The sequence below is a fragment of the Saccopteryx bilineata genome, chromosome 3 (assembly GCF_036850765.1).
Source record: "Saccopteryx bilineata isolate mSacBil1 chromosome 3, mSacBil1_pri_phased_curated, whole genome shotgun sequence".
Classification (NCBI taxonomy): domain Eukaryota; kingdom Metazoa; phylum Chordata; class Mammalia; order Chiroptera; family Emballonuridae; genus Saccopteryx; species Saccopteryx bilineata.
The window spans coordinates 119,084,465-119,103,904 of NC_089492.1; the positions used below are offsets into that span (position 1 = coordinate 119,084,465).

The 19,440-nt window shown below is 34.4% G+C and overlaps 1 protein-coding gene and 1 non-coding gene across 8 annotated transcripts in view; one reads left to right on the top strand and one right to left on the bottom strand.

Moving 5' to 3' along the window:
* The window catches only part of EHBP1 (EH domain binding protein 1), a 591,964-nt gene that overhangs the window by 347,799 nt on the left and 224,725 nt on the right, over positions 1–19,440 (top strand). For 5 of the 7 annotated variants that reach the window (XM_066267218.1, XM_066267219.1, XM_066267217.1 and 2 more), the window contains 3 exons: positions 4,222–4,403; positions 7,510–7,649; positions 18,865–18,969. In XM_066267218.1, coding sequence (XP_066123315.1) covers positions 4,222–4,403; positions 7,510–7,649; positions 18,865–18,969 — 427 coding nt within the window. The remainder of the gene's footprint in view (positions 1–4,221; positions 4,404–7,509; positions 7,650–18,864; positions 18,970–19,440) is intronic. The other 2 variants (XM_066267220.1, XM_066267222.1) reach the window with 1 other exon arrangement.
* On the bottom strand, positions 12,482–12,557 carry TRNAV-GAC (transfer RNA valine (anticodon GAC)). The gene has a single exon. It is a non-coding gene; the product is annotated as a tRNA-Val (tRNA).

Here is a 19,440-nt window from a genome sequence, read left to right on the forward strand (position 1 = left end):
TCCAAAGTGGCTGTACCAATTGAAATTCTCTCCTGCAGTGTAAGAGAGTTTGCATTGTTCTTATTAACACTTGGTATTGTCCAACATTTAAAAATACCTCCATTACATGGAGAAATATGCCAAAGGTAAATCAGTAAGTGCTAGTTCTCCATACAATAGGCTGGATTTCAAAGAAATGGAAATATATAGGTCAATTGTTTTTTTAGAACAATAAGAACAGTTATTAAAAAAGAGTGTTTTTAAGTAAAATGTTATATAAGAACTTCCTTAGGGAGAAGCATCTCTCTGAAATTGTGATTTTAAATAAACTAGACCAGAATTATCTGATAGTAGTGTTTTGTGTGTGGTGTGTGTGAGTGTGTGTGTGTTTATGTACGAGAGAGAGAGAGAGAGAGAGAGAAAGTGTGTGTGTGTGTGTGTGTGTGTGTGGTAGGGTGGTATTGGAGAGAAATACGTAATATTTTTTAAAATGCAAGACCTGTCTAGTTTTACTAATTTAGGATTTCTAGGAGTGGGATATAGGCATCTAGAATTTTAACAAGCTCTCCTAGTTTTATTTTTGTTTTTTAATAAACCCTAAACTTTAAGAACTACTTTAGGGATTTTGAAATACCGTATTTCCCCATGTGTAAGACGCTCTCATGTATAAGACACACCTTAATTTTGGGGCCCAAAATATGAAAAAAAAATTATTACATTAAGTTATTAAACTCAGGTTTTATTCATCAGAAAATTCCCACAACTCCTCATCACTGTCAAAACTCCCATCCATTAGCTTATCCTCGTTTGTGTCTGATGACGAATCACTGTCTTCATCAATGAGCTAAAAAACAAGCGTGAGAAAGCAGAAAATGCAAGTAAAACAATCTATAGCCACCGTGTAAGATGCACCCAGTTTTTAGACCCCAATTTCTTCTTAAAAGGGTACGTCGTATACATGGGAAAATATGGTAATTCCCAAAATACTGTCCTGTTCACTTACAAACAGATCTATAAACATGGGACCAGAGGCAGAAACTTAGTCTTACACATATGTAAACACTCACTTCTTACTGACTTTTGTCATTTAACATTCTTTCTCTAAGAGTTTCTCTTATTGTTTTTCTCTTATTTCTGTCCTCTTATGTAATCTATATGTGATATGAAATAGTGTTAGAACTCTGGCACCAATAACAATAATTCTCTAAACTTTTACTGTATCCCTTTAAAGAGGACTGTAGGATACAAAAGATTTGCTCATATAGCAATGCAATCGGTTATTTTACTCTTCTTTATAGAACTATTGATAGCAATGACACCAGTGTTGGACGGGGAAAGGTTTAGATTCAATGGTTATAAAAATGACGATGCTTGAAGCTAGGGTTAGAGCTATAAAAAAGTCTGTTTTTCTCATTACTGTCCTTTTTTAAAGTGTACTTTCTATGAGATATATATCTTTAAGGAGGAAAACAATGCCTGAACTAGATAAAGAATTGATAGAAATACCTTTTGGACCCCTTTTTCCCAAGGATACATACTTTCATGATGTGCTGTGTTATTATTAGGAATGGATATGTAGACTCAAAAGGGCTCTAGACTGCTTACCTACCGTTACCTTTTAAAGGGCTGTTTTTGTTGTTGCTGAGCAAGTTATTGCTTGTATTTAAGTAGTAGAGCTAATTGTGTTTAAAATTTAATAACTTCTTGTTTCTTTAGACACCAGTTTACCAAATACTTAAAAATTTCCTGAGTTCAGCCGAAAACCTTTCTACAATAATTTCTATCTAAAAAATGAAATCAACAGAATGTTAATTATCAATTATTTTGCAGGAATCATTCTTAAACTGGACTTTCAAAATTACATGCATTTCCAAAGTCATCTTAATTTTCATAATTTGGTAATAAAGTTAGATAATTACTATTAAGGGATCAATGTCATACTTTCTGAAACAGATGTTTAACAAAATCTGAAAATAATATGTGGCACTTTCAAAACATAGGCTTTAAGTCCTGCATTATATATATAAGTTGTTAGCTATTCTAAAGGCATAATAAGAGATTATTGTTCATATCAGTGCAATAAATTGATACTTTCTGATCGCACTTTTTCATTTTGCACATTGTCAGAACCTTGGACCTTAATCTCACTCTTTGATTGACAGTAGCTACCAGGGAAAGAACACTTGTATTGTTTGGGATAGTCACATCTGCTCAACTTGATTCAGTTCAGGGTATTTGCATATTCTTAAGTATTTCTTCTGAGAGAGCTTAAATCCTTCTCAAGTGCTTGATACATTTTTGAAATTCATTCATAAGGTATCTACATGCACTAATAGTTCTGTATAATATTGCTGTGCATAATCTGACAGATAAGACCACAATTTAAAACAAGGTATTCTTTAGGGATGCTACATTACATTTTCACTTGTTCTGCTGGCAGAAATGTCATTTTTTGAAAAGTATGTTTTACTATTTTGATTAAATTAATGTATCTTAATTTTAGACAAGTTTGTCAATTAGGACAAATGAAGATTTATTAAATAATTCTAATGTTAATGGTAGTTTTTCCTGCCTTGGTTGGAAAATTGAGTAATTTTATAGAAAACCATTGTAGAGCTTGACTGGATTGATTTAGTCTTATTTTATAGGAAAGGTTATTGAGACTCAAATTTAGAAATTAGACTTTATTTTAGGTCTGAACTCTCAGATTAGTAAACTCTAAGGAATGCTAGTATATGACTTCTGGTTATATTAATGATAGTATATGGCCTCTGATTTACATTATTTACAAATTATTCTATTTCTTAAATCTCCCCTTGCCATTAAAACACATAGTTAGGGATTATTATATCTTTTTCATTACATTTTTTCAGAATTGGCATCATGTTTTCTTTATACTTAATGGCTAATCAATCATGATCTTGCTGCCCTGTTATTGTTCACCTATGATATTATTCTGTAAAGGATAATTTTGAAACAAGATAGTTTATTAATGGAATGTTAACTACCTTTGATAGCAAATAGGTTTTATTTGTGTTCTATTTCTGATGAGATATAGCTATGTAGAGAAGAATTTTGAAATCTGCTGGGATTGCTTAGCAGTGTCTGCCTCTGGCATAGGATTGGAGCAATCAGCCATTTCTTCCTTAATACATGTGATCTTAGGAAAGAGAGAACTATAGACTGTAGTGATTAGAAAAGGCCTCAGGAAGAAATAAGGCTCAAAGTATGGGGTAGACAGAATTCAGATTTTGTAGGGAAGAACGAGATAGAATGCTACCAAGGTTGGGGGTTTTATAAAAAAAAGTGGAGGCATTCAGAAAGGTTTAATGTAACCTAATATTACTTTGTTTACATTATAATGCAAATAGGTTACATCAAATAAAACTGAACAAAAAAAATTATTGAGAACTTTGATATCTAGCCCTGTGCTTTTAATATGAGCCCTGGAGACTATTTTTTAACTGTATAATTCAATGAATTTTATTATAGTCACAGAATTGTGCCTCTGTCTTCAGAATCAATTTTAGAACATTTTCATCAGCCCAAAAAGAAATCCATACCAGAGTTATTGCCCATTCCTCACTCCCTCCAGCCCCTGGAAACCAATAATCTACTATCAGTCACTATAGATTTGCCTATTCTGGACATTTCATATAAATGGAATCACACAATATGTGGTCTTTTCTGACTGGATTCTTTCATTTAACATATGTTTGTAAGGTTTACACATGTTGGAGAATATATCAGTTTACCATTTTTTTTTTAATTTAAAATTTTTTTATTGATTGATTTTAGAGAGGAAGGGCGGGAGAGAGAAACATCAGTTTGTTGTTCCACTTATTTATGCATTCATTAGTTGATTCTTATATGTGCCCTGACCAGGGATTGAACTTGCAACCTTGGTGGTATATTGGGATGACAGACACTCTAACCAACTGAGCTATCTGGCTGGAGCCAAGGAACCCTAGAGAATTTCTGTCCTAGTTTGCATTTCTTTCCTCCCTTCCCCTCCCCTCCCCTCCTCTCCCCTCCCCTTCCCAGTTATTGAGGGTTTTTTTAAGTCTTTCCCTAAAGTTGTGATATAACTTCATTGTAATTATATTTCATTATTGTGTTAAAGGAATTCATTGGAAAAGGAAGTCTCAATTTTTATTTAATCATATTATTAAAATTGTATTTTAAAATAGTTGTCTATAAAGTAAATAACTCCAAATTACGTCAGTATTTTTTATCTTCCAGGAATCCCCTTCTGGTAGAAGGAAAGCTCTGGCTACTAGCAGCATCAACATGAAACAGTATGCAAGCCCTATGCCAACTCAGACTGATGTCAAGTTAAAATTCAAGCCATTGTCTAAAAAAGTTGTATCTGCCACTCTCCAGTTTTCATTATCTTGCATTTTCCTCCGGGAAGGAAAAGCCACGTAAGTTTCTTTTGTCTAAATAGTGCTTCAGAATGTGTTTTAGAACACTGTCAGTAAATAGCTTTTGACTCAGTAGATTGGCAGCAGTTGAGAACATCCTACCACATACCAGTCATTCTTGCCATTCTTTGTTTCAGAGGCTATATTAAATGAACTTGTTATTTATAGCCTAGACTGAACAATAATATAAAAAGAGATTACAGCAAGTTTCAAATTATAAATTGTATATTATATATCCTTTAGGATACTATACATGTTTGTTTTATATTTTAGTGTCTCCAGTGTAAGTGGTAGTACTCTGAAATACAGACAGTTCAGTTTGTGAGAGCTGTTTGATTCAGCTGAGATGTGAGAGGAACCCTAAAATGAAAATTTCAGATAAGTGTGATGAAAGAATTAAAGGAACTTTTGTTAATTCATGTTTTTGGCTTAGCCTTCTAAAAACTATACAGCAAAATACAGTTAGACACATTGTGTTATAGTTGTAGTCTCCTATAAAGACTTAATTTTATAACTGGATAAAATGAGGTGAACATATCTAGAACAGGTTTTAAAAAAAAGGTAACATTCACCTTAATTTTACATGTAGCCAAGTCACGGGTAAGTGCATGTTTTGGGTGTAGTGAAAGGTTTAGTACCTATTTGGAGTGGAAGACTCAAGGATATGAGAAATGTAAATTCTATGCCTAAACTTAAAAGGTGAGGGGATGAAGACAGCTATAAACATTTCAATCCAATCTGAATCACATTCTGAATGTATTTGACCTAGTGTGTTACTATAATTGGCCATGTCTACTTGACTGATTAGACTGAATTCTCTGTGTCAAAATGAGATGTTTGGCATTTATCTACAGGGCAGCAAATAATTTGGTAGATAACAGTAAGCCTCTTCTCTGGACAGTTTGCTTATAAGTGAATGTGGTAGAGAGACAGTACAGAACGGAAGCAATTAGTCTTTTATCTCAGGACCTTAAATAGTAAACTTAAATATTGAGAAATTAAAACTAAAGACCTTACCCTGAAGTCCTAAGCAAAATAAAAGGTAAGGAAACAGAGGAAGAAGAGAGAAAAAATTAGAGAAGATCCTTTGAAGGTGGACTACTTCCCACTGGGCAGTAAGTGAATCAGCTCCAATCACAGGAATATGGGTGAGAGGAAATTCAGTCAAATCAAGTGTCTTAGTTTGAGTGAGGAATTCTCTCAAACATGTAGTTAGGAATTCCCTCTCTGCCTTCTCATTTATTGCCACCTTACCTTTCCCAAAGAAAAATATTTGGGGTTAAAAAATATGAGGAAATTAAGAGGTAAAATTAAGTAAATTAGCATTTTAATCCCTCATTGATAGGTGAGCAATTGTAAGACATTCATATACTATCACACAGCTTTTCTTGTTCATGCAGATTTTGTGTCACTAACTTATTTTAAAAGGGGGAAATGATTTTAACTCTTAAGCTTATGAGATAAAATGCAAAGAATTTCAAAAACCATTATAGTCTGCAAAGTCATATTTAGAAAAGTGAACATTAACAAACATTACAAAAGAAACTAATTCTTTGTTTTTTATTATATTGTGCTAAGAACATGAGAAACTGAATTTGAGGAAGTATATCTGATTAAAGTTTAATTTGTATATGACATGTTAGAAACATGTTTCATTCACTGTAGTTTGTGTGAAATTTAAGGTGAAAATGATAGACCAAGAAAACTTAGATTATTTGACGTTTAGAGTATTTAATGTAATTTTAAAATTTTTATTCTATTCATATTCTAATGCAAAACTGAATAAGTTTATATTTTAAATACTTCAATATAAAAACATATTTGCATTTTATTAACTATATAGTATTTATAATCAATTCAGGTCATTTTCCATCTTTTAATTCTTAAAAAGCCTAGACTTTGTTTTAAGGTACTCTTTATATTACATTAGTTCTTTGACTTTTGGGGAGTTATAGCCCCTTTGAGAAAAATGCACCTTTAAACAAGATTTAAGTATAATTTACAGGGTCTTACTACTTTTCCCTCTAATCCACAAAACTGAAAGGGTTCATGGACTTCAGATTAAGAAATTTTATTTTAATTCCTGTGTAAATTTAAATATTTTATAGTCTAGATTTCACCTGATTTTTCAACTGTCTTACTGTTTTATAAAACAAGTTTTTGTTTCCTGACTTCATGGTTAAGAAACCATACTTTAATCCCATAAAGAAAATTTTAGCCCTGGTCGGGTAGCTCAGTTGGTTAGAACGTTGTCCTGATGATACTCCAAGATTGCAAGGTTTGTTTCATCCCCAGTCAGGTCACATACCAGAATCAACCAATGAATGCATAAGTAAGTGGAAAAACAAATTGAGGTTTCTCTCTCTCCCTTCTACTCTCTCTCAAAAAATCAATAAATTTAAAAAAGTTTTAAAGAAAATTTTAGTCTTCAATAGGTCTGCTGCACAGAATTTAAGTAACTTCTAATTGGTTAGTTTTTAATTGTTTTTTACTAATTAAACATGCTGTTAAAAATTTAATAAATGAGTATTAGTTTTTTAATAGTATTGTACAACTGTTTAAAAAGATTTATTAACATATAGAAAAGGAATATATTAATATTATTAAAAAACCATTTTTTTCGTTTGTTTTTTTTGTTGTTTGTTTGTTTTTGTATTTTTCTGAAGCTGGAAACGGGGAGAGACAGTTAGACAGGCTTCCGCATGCGCCCGACCGGGATCCACCCGGCACGCCCACCAGGGGGGCTATGCTCTGCCCACCAGGGGGCGATGCTCTGCCCCTCTGGGGAGTCGCTCTTTTGCGACCAGAGCCACTCCAGCGCCTGGGGCAGAGGCCAAGGAGCCATCCCCAGCGCCCGGGTCATCTCCGCTCCAATGGAGCCTTGGCTGCGGGAGGGGAAGAGAGAGACAAAGAGGAAGGAGGTGGGGGGGTGGAGAAGCAAATGGGCGCTTCTCCTATGTGCCTGGCTGGGAATCCAACCCGGGTCCCGCGCACGCCAGGCCGACGCTCTACCGCTGAGCCAACCGGCCAGGGCAAAAAACCATTTTTTTCAAGCAATGTCATTTAATGAACTGTGTATTAATTATATTATAAATCATCACTATAGGGATGAAGACATGCAAAGTTTGGCTAGTTTGATGAGTATGAAGCAGGCTGACATTGGGAATTTAGATGACTTTGAAGAAGATAATGAAGAAGATGATGAGAACCGAGTCAACCAAGAGGAAAAGGCAGCAAAAATTACAGGTTGGTTTTATGAGCATTAAGCTACATGTTCATTTTTTATTTTTTTGAAAAGTTGAAAAACTCAGTTTTGTTTCCCAGGAAAACAATTTCACTGACAAGGTATTTTTTTTTCCTTATGCTTTTTCAGTATACCATTTACCAATATACCAATATACATTTACCTCTCTGAAAACTTTGCATGCTGTTGATAATGACAGATTTCAACAGTTTAAGATCAAGTCCAGGTTTAGTCAAGAAAGCATAAAATGTGACTGGAATTACTGATTATAGTATAAAGTAGCCTAAATATGTTTATACTTGTTTTGTCAATGTATGAATGAATCCTCTATAACAGCGGTTCTCAACCTATTTATTTCCGATGGCTTTAGGCGACCCCTGTGTTTTGGTCGTTCGACCCCCGCCGGGGTTGCGACCCACAGGTTGAGAACCGCTGCTCTGTAAGTAAAGAAATTAGAAGATGCATTAGCTCTTTTCTCCTAGTTCCTGGATATTTTATCTTTATCTAGAAGCTTCCAGAAGCTTCCATGCAATTATTCGTTGTAACTGGTTTGATCAAGCTACTAAAATGTTAATTAGAACCTCTTTGTATTGATTGGTTAATAAATACTTATTAACAGTCACTAAATGCCTGTTGACAATCTGGCCATCACACTTAAGGAATTGGTGTTGTATTTTTTATTATTTGAGTAAAAATAAAGCAACAAATAAATATTTTCCTTTCAGCTAATAAATTGCTTTAAATTTCTGGATTGGTATTCTTTTGACTTCTATCCAGTTACTCACCTCTTAGTGATTTTTCCAAATATATTGGGCAAGTTGTCATTCATCTTTTAGCTCTGCCTCAACTGTTATTATTATATGGGGAATTTCCCATTGATTACAATACAGACCCATATAACTCCTTAACCAAAAAGCTTCTTGACTTACTCAGCTTCAGTGACCTTCACTTCCATTCTATCTCTAGAAATCTGTTAAAGGGAATTGAACAAAGATATACAAAGATGTTTTATTCCTGTGCAAATTTTATAAACTATTTTTCTATGTTTGGCATTTTGATTTCTTCTTTAACCCAAGGGTGTTTAGAAGAGTACGCTTTATTTATTTATTTATTTTATATTTAGTTATTTATTTTTAGTGTATTTCTAGTTTAATTTCATTCATATAGGATTCTGAAGCCTGTCATATTTCAATTTTTACAAAAATATGATGTTTGTCCTGGCTGGGTGGCTCAGTTGATTAGAGAACATAGTCTCGAAGCATAGAAGTTGTGGGTTTGATCCCTGGTCAGGACTCTTATGGAAACAGATCAGTGTTCCTTTCTCTCGCTCCTTTCCTCTCTCACTAAAATCAATAAATAATTTTTTTAAGAAAATAAAAAATATGAGATTTTTTTGTAGTCTAGATATATGATATATTTTTGTAAATTTCCCAAAAATATATTTTTACATGTATATTCTGCTTGTTGAATTCATCATATAGCTATTAGACCAAACTTAAAATTTATATTTAGTTATTTATATTTGATGAGTATGTATTATATTCTTTTATCTGTGAAAGACAGAGAACTTCGATGTTAATTTAGTTCATAAAAATTTATTCTCTTATAGCTTCATAGTGGATTGTAATTTGATGAGTTTGCCCTATTTAATGCCTCTTGCTTTGAAATTTTGCCTGATATTTATATTTGTAACCCATGCTTTCTTTATATTTGTATGTCTTGGTATATTTATCACTTATTTTTAACCTATCTCTATTAAGCATTTCTCTTATAAATAGCATTTGGTTGATCTGACTTTATAGTATTTGCTCTTTAATAGTTATATTTCTTGATAACTGACATACTTAATTTGCTTACATTACTTTATATTTTTTGGAGGAGGATTAAAAAATTTTTCTCATTTACTGAAATTTTCTTTAAGCATTTTTAAATAGGGTAACTTGGAAATTAAATGTCTTTTCATTTTAGAATATCCTCTAAAATGAATAAGCCAAATGGATGCATGAATGAACCTGTATTTCTCAGCTAACATTAAAAATAAGACAGTGTGTTGACTCACCTCAAATAAGATGCAAGATTCAATGTGATTCTCTTTTCTCTTTTTCTTTTTTGTTTTTGGTATTTTTTCCGAGGTGAGAAATGGGGAGGCAGAGAGAGAGAGACTTCTGCATGCGAGACTCCCGCATGCGCAAGACCAGGAACCGCCCACAAACCCACTAGGGGGTGATGCTCAGCCCATCTGAGCCGTTGCTCTGTTGCAACTGGAACCATTCTAGCACCTGAGGCAGAAGCCATGGATCCATCCTCAGCATCTGGGCTACGTTTGCTCTAATGGAGCCTTGGCTGTGGGAGGGGAAGGGAGAGATAGAAAAAGAGACGGGGAAGGGTGGAGAAGGAGACAAGTGCTTCTCCTGTATGCCATGGCCGGGAATCGAACTCAGGACTTCCACATGCCAGGCCGATGCTCTTCCACTGAGCCAACTGGCCAAGGTTGATTCTCTCTTCTCTTTATTTGAACACCACCCTCTAACCCCTTCTGGCTATTTTTATTTTGATAACATTTTGGGTTTTTTTCCCTAATAATGCTGACATTTGTATTATGTTTATAATGATGGCAGCAACAGTTACACAGTTCTTTTTAAAATGCCATGTCTCTCCTGTCTTTGAGTTCTTTGTTTTATTTGGCTAGCTGGAGTACACAAGAAGGTAAGTTGGTGTTCTTCCCTTACCACCACCAATGATCTTCTACCTGTCCTTCATATTTTAATTCTGTTGTCATATAGTCTCAAGCCTTTCATGCTCACCCCCTCTTAAGCTTGACCTCTCCATCCTTTATGCTAGTATGGTACCATTTACAACTGCAGGCATTTTTTTATGGCATGAGTTTTTTTTCTTCTTCTTCTTCGTCTTTTCCAAGTGAGAGGAGGGGAGATAGAGAGACCCGTGCATGCACCATGACTGGGATCCACCTGGCATCCATCATCGGGGGCCAATGCTCTGCCCACCTCGGGCCATGCTCATAACTGAGCTATTTTAAGCACCTGAGGCAGAGGCTCTATGGAGTGTCCTCAGGACCTGCCACCAATGTGCTTGAACCAATTGAGCCATGGCTATGGGAGGGGAAGAGAGAGAGAGAAGGGGGAGGGGAAGGATGGAGAAGCAGATTGTTGCTTTTCCTGTGTGCCCTGACTGGGAATTAAACTCAGGACATCCATATGCTGGGCCAATGCTCTACCACTGAACCAACCGGCCAGGGCCAGCATGAGTTTTTATAATTCCAGTGGGAGATAATTTGGTCTTTTACTTAAAGAATACAGTTTGTTTTTTGTAAGATGGCTTTTAGTTAAAACTAACTCTCATTTAGGCACTAGTATCATAAATAGGAATAAAAAACCCACACGTTTACATAACTGTTTTGAGCTATATTTTGCATTCTTTTTATCACAGTAATGGGGGAAAAAGTGATAACAATATGTCACAAGTTCCATGCTGGTATTGAAAGGAAAAGAAAGGACATTATTTTTTAGCAAAATACAGATTTATGAAGGTATTCAATTAATAATTAGATTTTATAGCTAGATTCTCGTCTTAGTTCATTTGGCCTGCTGTAACAAAATACAGTAGACTGGATAGCTTATAACAGCAGAAATTTATTTCTTAGAGTGTTTGAGGCTGGAAGTTTCAGGTTATGGGCCAGCATGATCAGGTGAAGCCTCTCTTCTTGGTCACAGATTCCTATTGTATTCTTCATATGGTGGAAGGGGGCAGGGTTTCTCTTTTGGGCCTTTTCTATAAGGGCATTAATCTCATTCATGAAGGCTCTACCCCCATGACCTAATCATGTCCCAGTGGCCCCATCTCCTAATACTATTATATTGGGAATTAGGGTTTCAATATATGAATTTTGGGAGGACCCAAACATTCATACCTTAGCAACCGTTACTGCTCAAACATACACATATACCTTATTTTCTAAAATTTCTATTCAAGGAGTAACTTTCTTTTAATAGCTTAAAATTCTTTGACCCTAATTGAAGAGATTTTTTTTTTTTTTAATTTTCCATTGATTTGAGAGAGAGAAAGGACAGGAGAGGTGGGGAAGGGAGAGAGAGAGAGAAGAGTCAGAAGCATCAACTTGTTGTTTTACTTAGTGTTCCATTTAGTTGTGCACTCATTGGTTGCTTCTCATATGTACTCTGACCAGGGATCAAACCCGCAACCTTGGAGTGCTGGGACAGTGCTCTGTCCATTGAGTTACCTGACCAGGGCTAAGACTGTTTTAATGCAACTTGTGATGATCCAGAATTTCTTTGATGCTACTGTTATTTATGTTTCTTTCCCCAATTTTATGAAGTACCATGTTCTAATTGTTTTTTCATCACTACCTACTAGCATATTATAGAACATAGAGAATTTCATATATGTTAACTGAAAGACCATAAATGAGTGAATGAATGGGCTTCCCTCTCTTATTGTAGCCTATATTGTTCACTCAGGCTTATTATCTTATTGCATTCATTTTTTTTGTTGTTGTTCCTGAAGCTGGAAACGGGGAGAGACAGTCAGACAGACTCCCGCATGCGCCCGACCGGGATCCACCCGGCACGCCCACCAGGGGCGACGCTCTGCCCACCAGGGGGCGATGCTCTGCCCCTTCGGGGCGTCGCTTTGCCGCGACCAGAACCACTCTAGTGCTTGGGGCAGAGGCCAAGGAGCCATCCCCAGCGCCCGGGGCCATCTTTGCTCCAATGGAGCCTTGGCTGCGGGAGGGGAAGAGAGAGACAGAGAGGAAGGAGGGGGGGGGGTGGAGAAGCAAATGGGCGCTTCTCCTATGTGCCCTGGCCGGGAATCGAACCCGGGTCCCCCGCATGTCAGGCCGACGCTCTACCGCTGAGCCAACCGGCCAGGGCCTTACTGCATTCATTTTGACCTTTAAGCATATACTAGCTTATACAAAATAGTATGGTCCTGTTTTATGGAAGGAATGTGATCTGGAGGAGACACATAATTCAAACCTTAAATAATTCAGAACTAGAGTTCCAAAGTAATGAATGTAAAATTTGTGTTTTGAGGGAGCACAGGGTAGGTGGGGATGATGGGTGATTAGACACATGTTCCAAGTCGATAATTCCATACTTACTATAACATATTTTTGCTTTGATGTTGCATTTTTCCTCAGCATTTTCTATTAAATTTGTAGAGTAATAGTCTCTTAAATTAATAGCACAGCATGTTATGGCAGTTATTTAGCTTCCTTAGTCACAATTTTTTTTTTTTTAGCACATGTAAATTTCATTCCAAAGTTATTAACTTTCAGTAATTTTTTAAGCACCAGCACTACTGCTATAAAAAATGTTTGGATAAAGTAGTTTTAAGATAATAAAAAATATATTAAAATTTAACAGCAGTAATATTAAAATAGCTGAAGAGTAAACAAAATGAATGTTTTATAAACATGGTACAAAGTATGGTGAGTAGTTTTATATACCAGCTAAAGTAACAATAAGTTAAGCACAGCTTACACTCACTCTTCCTTTCAGCTTTGAAATTGTTGACACAGTTTTTATCAAAGAATCACTTTAATTCAGCCTATTTCTTTATATTATAATATAAATACATAAAATAAAATCACATTATATCAATAAAATTATATGGGCATATTGTTGCCCACCTAAGTTGCAAACTTTCTGAAGAAACAGATTATTATAACTTTTTTGTATATATCTTAGATTGACACCTAGAGGCTATTCATGTAGTCAGTGATTTCTTATGTAATATTGTTGTAAGACAGTAGTAATTAAAATAATATATTTTCTGAAATTACAATCTTTTCTAGAAGGTAAAAGTAAATTCTGGCAACTATGCTTGGACTAATCAAAAATATTGATCCTCTTGGAATTCACTGCTAACTGGAAACATTTTGGGACTGGCTCTTAGGCAGGGACCTCTTACTGATACTACATGTATAGCTGCATTCTGCAGAAGTGCAGCACCAGTGAATGGGCAGAGAAATTTTTAATTGAAGTTGGGAAAATCACTGAAATGTAGTGGGAGTGATAGACTTTGGAGTTAAAAATACAAAGCCTTTTAAATGAAAAGTATACTTTTATAATTATATGAAATTTTATAATACTGTAGCTAGTATTAGAAATAATATATGGTTTCAAAATAATCTGTACCTTGATCTATATGGCAACCTTATAGTAACTGAACCAAAATTTGGTAATATGACCATCTCTGATATACATGCTGAGTATCTGAACACAGACCCACAGGAAGAGAAAAAGACTCTTGCACAAATGTTGTAATTGACTATAGGCCAGAAAATCAGGTTTTACTGAAGCAGTTTATAGCAAAATGTTATCAGGGAAATCAGATATTATGAGACACCTGAACGGTCCCTGGTATACTTATAGTTGTCTCAAAGATTACCAAATATTCTCTTCAGGTTTAACCACACATTCAGACTCGCATGACCTGAATAAGCCAAACTTAATGTTAGATTCACTTAGAAAGATATTGGAGAGGAAACAGCATGCCACCCCACGAAAATTTGGGGTGGCTTAACATTTCTAGATAAATGAAACATAGATATATACATATGTGTATGGATACACAGACATAGATAGACACAGATAAAAATACTATTTCTATAATTTAAAAAATAAGATATATGAAAAAAAATAAGATATCTGCCTTTATAAACATAATGTCAAGTATTATGACTTGTTTTTGTTCATTTACAACATACATTAAGTACTAGCTGCACTAAAAACTGCTCAGTGTTAAGATGAAAGATGAACATGACATAGATACACAGCTATTCCATTTTTTGTATGTTATGTATGTGAGGCACATGTCTAGGGTTTAGTAGAAATTCACACTAAACATTTGGAAATCCTAGCCTAGTACTCACTACACCTATCTGAGAATTATTTGTAATTATGTGTTGGTTTAAGCCATGAGAGTAGCTGAATTCTTTCAGGAAAAGCAGATTGGGGGGGAGGGTGGGGGAAGAATGGGACCAATGATGGGGTCCTAAGGAATAATAATAGTTGAGAGGCAGAAGGAAGAATACTTATCATTAAAGGAAACCAAACCAGAACTATTAAAGAGATGGGAGTAGAATCAGGAGATAGTAGTGTCCTGGGAGGGGCAGAAGAATTTCAGGGAGGGAATTGTTAATTACGTTCACTCATATAGAGTCAAGTATAAGAGCTAAAAGGTGTCTGTTACATTTGCCATTTAGAATATACAGTAGTTAATTTAATGAGAGCAGTTTTAGCAAGTGAGATGGATATAAGTGATAAAGCAAATTGCAGTGAGTTGAAGGATACACAGTAGGTGGGAAGCTGTAGACTACTAAGTTTTTAAGGTATTTTCTTATAAAGATTAAGAGAGACTGTCTGAGCTAGGAGCTAATGGTTGAGAGACTTTTTTAAAATTTGGGAGTAGCTTAATCATATTAATATTCCATTAGGCTTATCAGTTAATTCAGAAGGAAGAGTTGAAGATCCAGGGAGACATACTACTCAGTGTCTGCTATTCTGCCTAATACTCCTCCCTTTCCCAGTACAATCCACTATGAGATTGAAAATTACTTTGTTAAAACCATTCATTGTATCTGTAAATCATCATTTGTATCTTGGTTTCTGCCAGGAAGTTGAGATGTTACTATCTTATTCAATAAAATGAGATATACCTGTATGAATTTTGTTATACTTTGGAGAGAATGATGATTCTGCAAGAATTGCAGGTGTCTTATAGTTCCAGGCAACTTATTTATTCATTTTTTCTTGTAACTCAACTACAGACTTTCCTAAAAGGAAAAAGCCAACCACCCTTTGTGCCACCAACCCCATTCCCCTTTTTTTATTCAGTCTGATAATTTCTGGTGGTCAATTTCTATCTTCTTTTGCCTTCCTAACAGTAATGAAGAGTCTCAGATTACTTGACTCTTTTCTTCGATTACCTGCCCCTAATTTAGTTTTCCTTCTTATCCTGATGCAGTGCCCTCCATTTTCTCTTTTATTTTGCTACTAATGTCTATTTGTCTTGTTTTAGTTCAAATTTCAGTAAGTCCAGGAGGTTTTCTGACTTCAAAGCATTTCTTCTAGTTTCAAATAGCCTGTGATGCATATCTCAATCATAACATATATCATATTTATCATACACTGTATATTGCTTTATTTGTCCCCCAAAATTATACAGCCATGAGAGCTGGTACCATTGCAGGCATATGATAGGTACTTAATAAATGTTTATTAGATAGATAAATGGTATGTTTTTGGAGGTTGCCTCTTTTTATGACTTGGGGATTAACATTTATTTGCATTCCACATTCTTCAAGCAGAAGTTCTGGGACTTAAGTAAGGATTTATTTAACTCTTTGAGTAGTACAAACATTCATGTACATCCTCATGCCTCCTGAACATCCAGAGTACGATCATAATAAAAACTTTTATTTTAAAAATGTGTAAGGCAACATTTATGACCTTCCTATTTCCATAAATTAGTTATCAAACAAACATGATTTTAAGTTAATAAAACTGTAACTGGAACTAACTTAATTTTTGAAAAAAACTCACTCCCGGGAGTCAGTGAGCATGAAAAAAACTCACTACTCAAAGGGTTAAGTTTTGAGTAAATAGGGAAAACTAGAATAGGAAGGAAAACTTATCAGTGAATTAAATGGAAAGAAGACAGTACTTTGAGTTAGTTACCAAGGAGAAATGGTCATCATTGTTTAGATATTACCAAAAGCATAATGATAGGGAGGAAATACTCTAAACATTTAGAAAAATCAGTGTAAATAATTTATGTAGTAGAGTCTTCTTGATAGTATTAAATAAATGCCCACATTGTACCTAAGATTTTATGGAATAGTATTATTTTTTCAATATAAGGACCAAGTCTTACCATTTCTTCAGTATTTTCTATAGTGTTCATTATATGATTTGTTTAAATGAATAATAATTTCTGCTTTCATTAAGATTACATTTAAGGCCCTGGCTGGTTTGCTCAGTGGTAGAGCATCAGCCTGGTGTGTGGATGTCTGGATTTAATTCCCTGTCAGGGCACTCAGAAGTACCCATCTCCTTCTCCACCTCCCCCCCTCTTGCTTCTCTTTCTCTTTCTCCTCTACCTCACCTCCTGCAGCCGTGGCTCGATTGGAGTGAGTTGGCCCAGGTGCTGAGGATGGCTCCATAACCTCCACCTCAGACACTAATAAATGGCTCTGGTTGCAACAGAGCAACAGCCACAGATGGACAGAGCATCGTCCCCAAGTGGGCTTGCCAGGTGGATCCTGATGGGGCACATGCAGGAGTCTGTCTCTCTGTCTCCCCTCCTCTCACTAAAATAATAAAATAAATGATTACATCTAAGGATATAAAATAAATCTGTAAAAACTACAAATCCTTGAGTGTTTTAAAATGTTTTAGCTTCATAATTGCACATCTGGGAATATAGTATAATCAAAAGATACTAAAATACATGATTAAATGTGGATATTAGAATAATACCTGAGGATGTTTATGAGATTTAATATTTTCATATTTTCAAAGTTAAAAACAACCCATTTTCAGATTCTTAAAAATACACAACTAATAATGAATGAACAAAAAATCAGTTGGGTACTGGTAATCACTTAACACTAATCTTCACTCCATTATATTTTCCTAAAAATTACAGTTCCAGTGACTAGAAGTAGGGGGTAGAGAATCTTAACTTATGAATGAATTCTGCCTACTGAGGAATTTGCTAAGTTAGTTTGAGTCAGAGTGTGGTTTAAAACTATTGGCAGAGTAAAATGGAAGAAGACACTTTATAAAGGCTGCTCAGCTTAACTCAAATTTAGATGAAGAATTTAAATGGTATTAATTGTATTTACTCTTATTTTCTCTGGTTTACTTGGACTATCTCAAATAGTGTTATTCATGCAAAATGTATTTTCTCATTCCAATAAGAGAAATAAATAACTTTATCAACTTTTCATATGTATTTAGTTCAAAGGTCTAAAAAATAATACATATTTCCAACTGCCTAATATTCCAGTAGTCATTTATTATTTGTTTCAATATTAATTTCTATCTTTATAGAAGATAAATTCCATGAAGACACTATCATGTCTGCTTTTTTTTCATCCTTGTGTATCAAGCATAGTGCTTCATACAGAGTGGTAAATATTTGTTGAACAGCAAATGAATGGGTGAAGGCAACCTTATTATAACTGTTACAACTGTGTATTCTATAATTTCATTCAAATAGAATTTATAATATGTAGTTAGATTTACAATGTTAAAGAACAACATTTTTAGTACTGAATTTGTAGATGTTTTCTATTTCTAACCATTTTCTTTCTTTCCCATTGAATGATCTGGATCTGTCTGGTTTGTCCTAATACCTAAGTTATCCCCAAGTTTTAAGTTTAGAAACACTAGGAATTAACTAGAATACTCTAGTAGGCTCTTATTTTTTTCCAAGCTAATTTTCACCCAGTGAACTGTAATTTCATATATGCAGAGTTGTCCAAAATATATGACTCATGTAAAAATTCTATTCATGTAAAAATGAATTCTTATTTCAAGATTTTCCTATCTCTGTTTTTTGTTGTCTCTTACCGGATAAATTATAATGTATCCTAAAGCAGATACTCAAGAGTTCCCTTAGAAGACAAATTCCTTAGAAAACAGGACTAGAAAATAGTAGCTATTGCCTGTTTTTATTTTGTACTGATTTTTAAAATTCTAGAACATGAACAAGTGCTTTTTTATGTTCATGATTCATGTAGATGTAATCTTAAAACCTTTAGTTTAAATTTAAAATATTATAAACAAATAGCACATACCTTTTATGTTATCAGGATTATTCTAATTGTTTTTAATATATGCATTTAAAACACTATTTTACAAATACAAAATGTGGTAGCTGAAAGCCATTATCAATCTCTTGTGTCATTATCTTTGTTTTGTGTTTATTAACATAGTCGTTATATTACTAATATAAGTTTTTACAATAAAATGTTCTTTATCTTAAATGGTACAACATAACTTTAATTAAATACATCTGTTATAGTTCATCAAAATAGAATTCTCTGAATGTATTCTCTTGATTAACCAAACATCACCTTTCTTTGTCTAAGTAACAGCATGCTTCTACAGCTCTTTAATTAAATGACCATACCTTACATTTGTCTCGACTGGCTTCTGTTTACAGAAATTGTAAACCAATTGAATGCTCTGAGCAGCTTAGATGAAGATCGAGATGACTGCATAAAGCAAGCAAATATGCCTTCAGCTAAATCAGCCAGTTCCTCTGAAGGTCTAAGAGCTTTCTTCCTTTCTTTCTGCTTCTTATTGCCTGTATTTACTGTGACCTGCTACCTCTTGACTTCTGTCTGTACTTAGCTGTCAGTTTTGTCTTTGTGCTTTTCCTTAGATGTTTTCTTTGGTAATTTTGTAGTGCACCAACAGGCAACAGCATAACAGAACTTACCATCTTTAGCAAAGCCTTATATCAGGATCCTCCTTAGGCAGCGATTTAAAAACATCTTATAAAATAATTATTGGTTATATAACATGCCACTATTTCTTTAGTTAGCATGTATTTTATATTGTAACTGTTGTTTTTTAAAATACTTTTTAAGGCTAAACCCATTTGGATTATTTATATTTAGGAGTAAAGGATGTTTTACTAAAAAATCTGTCAGTACTATTTTATTAGATCAAATTAAATTCAGATGAAAGTTTCTATAGTTTATTATCTGATAATTTGATTTTCAATTTAATTTGT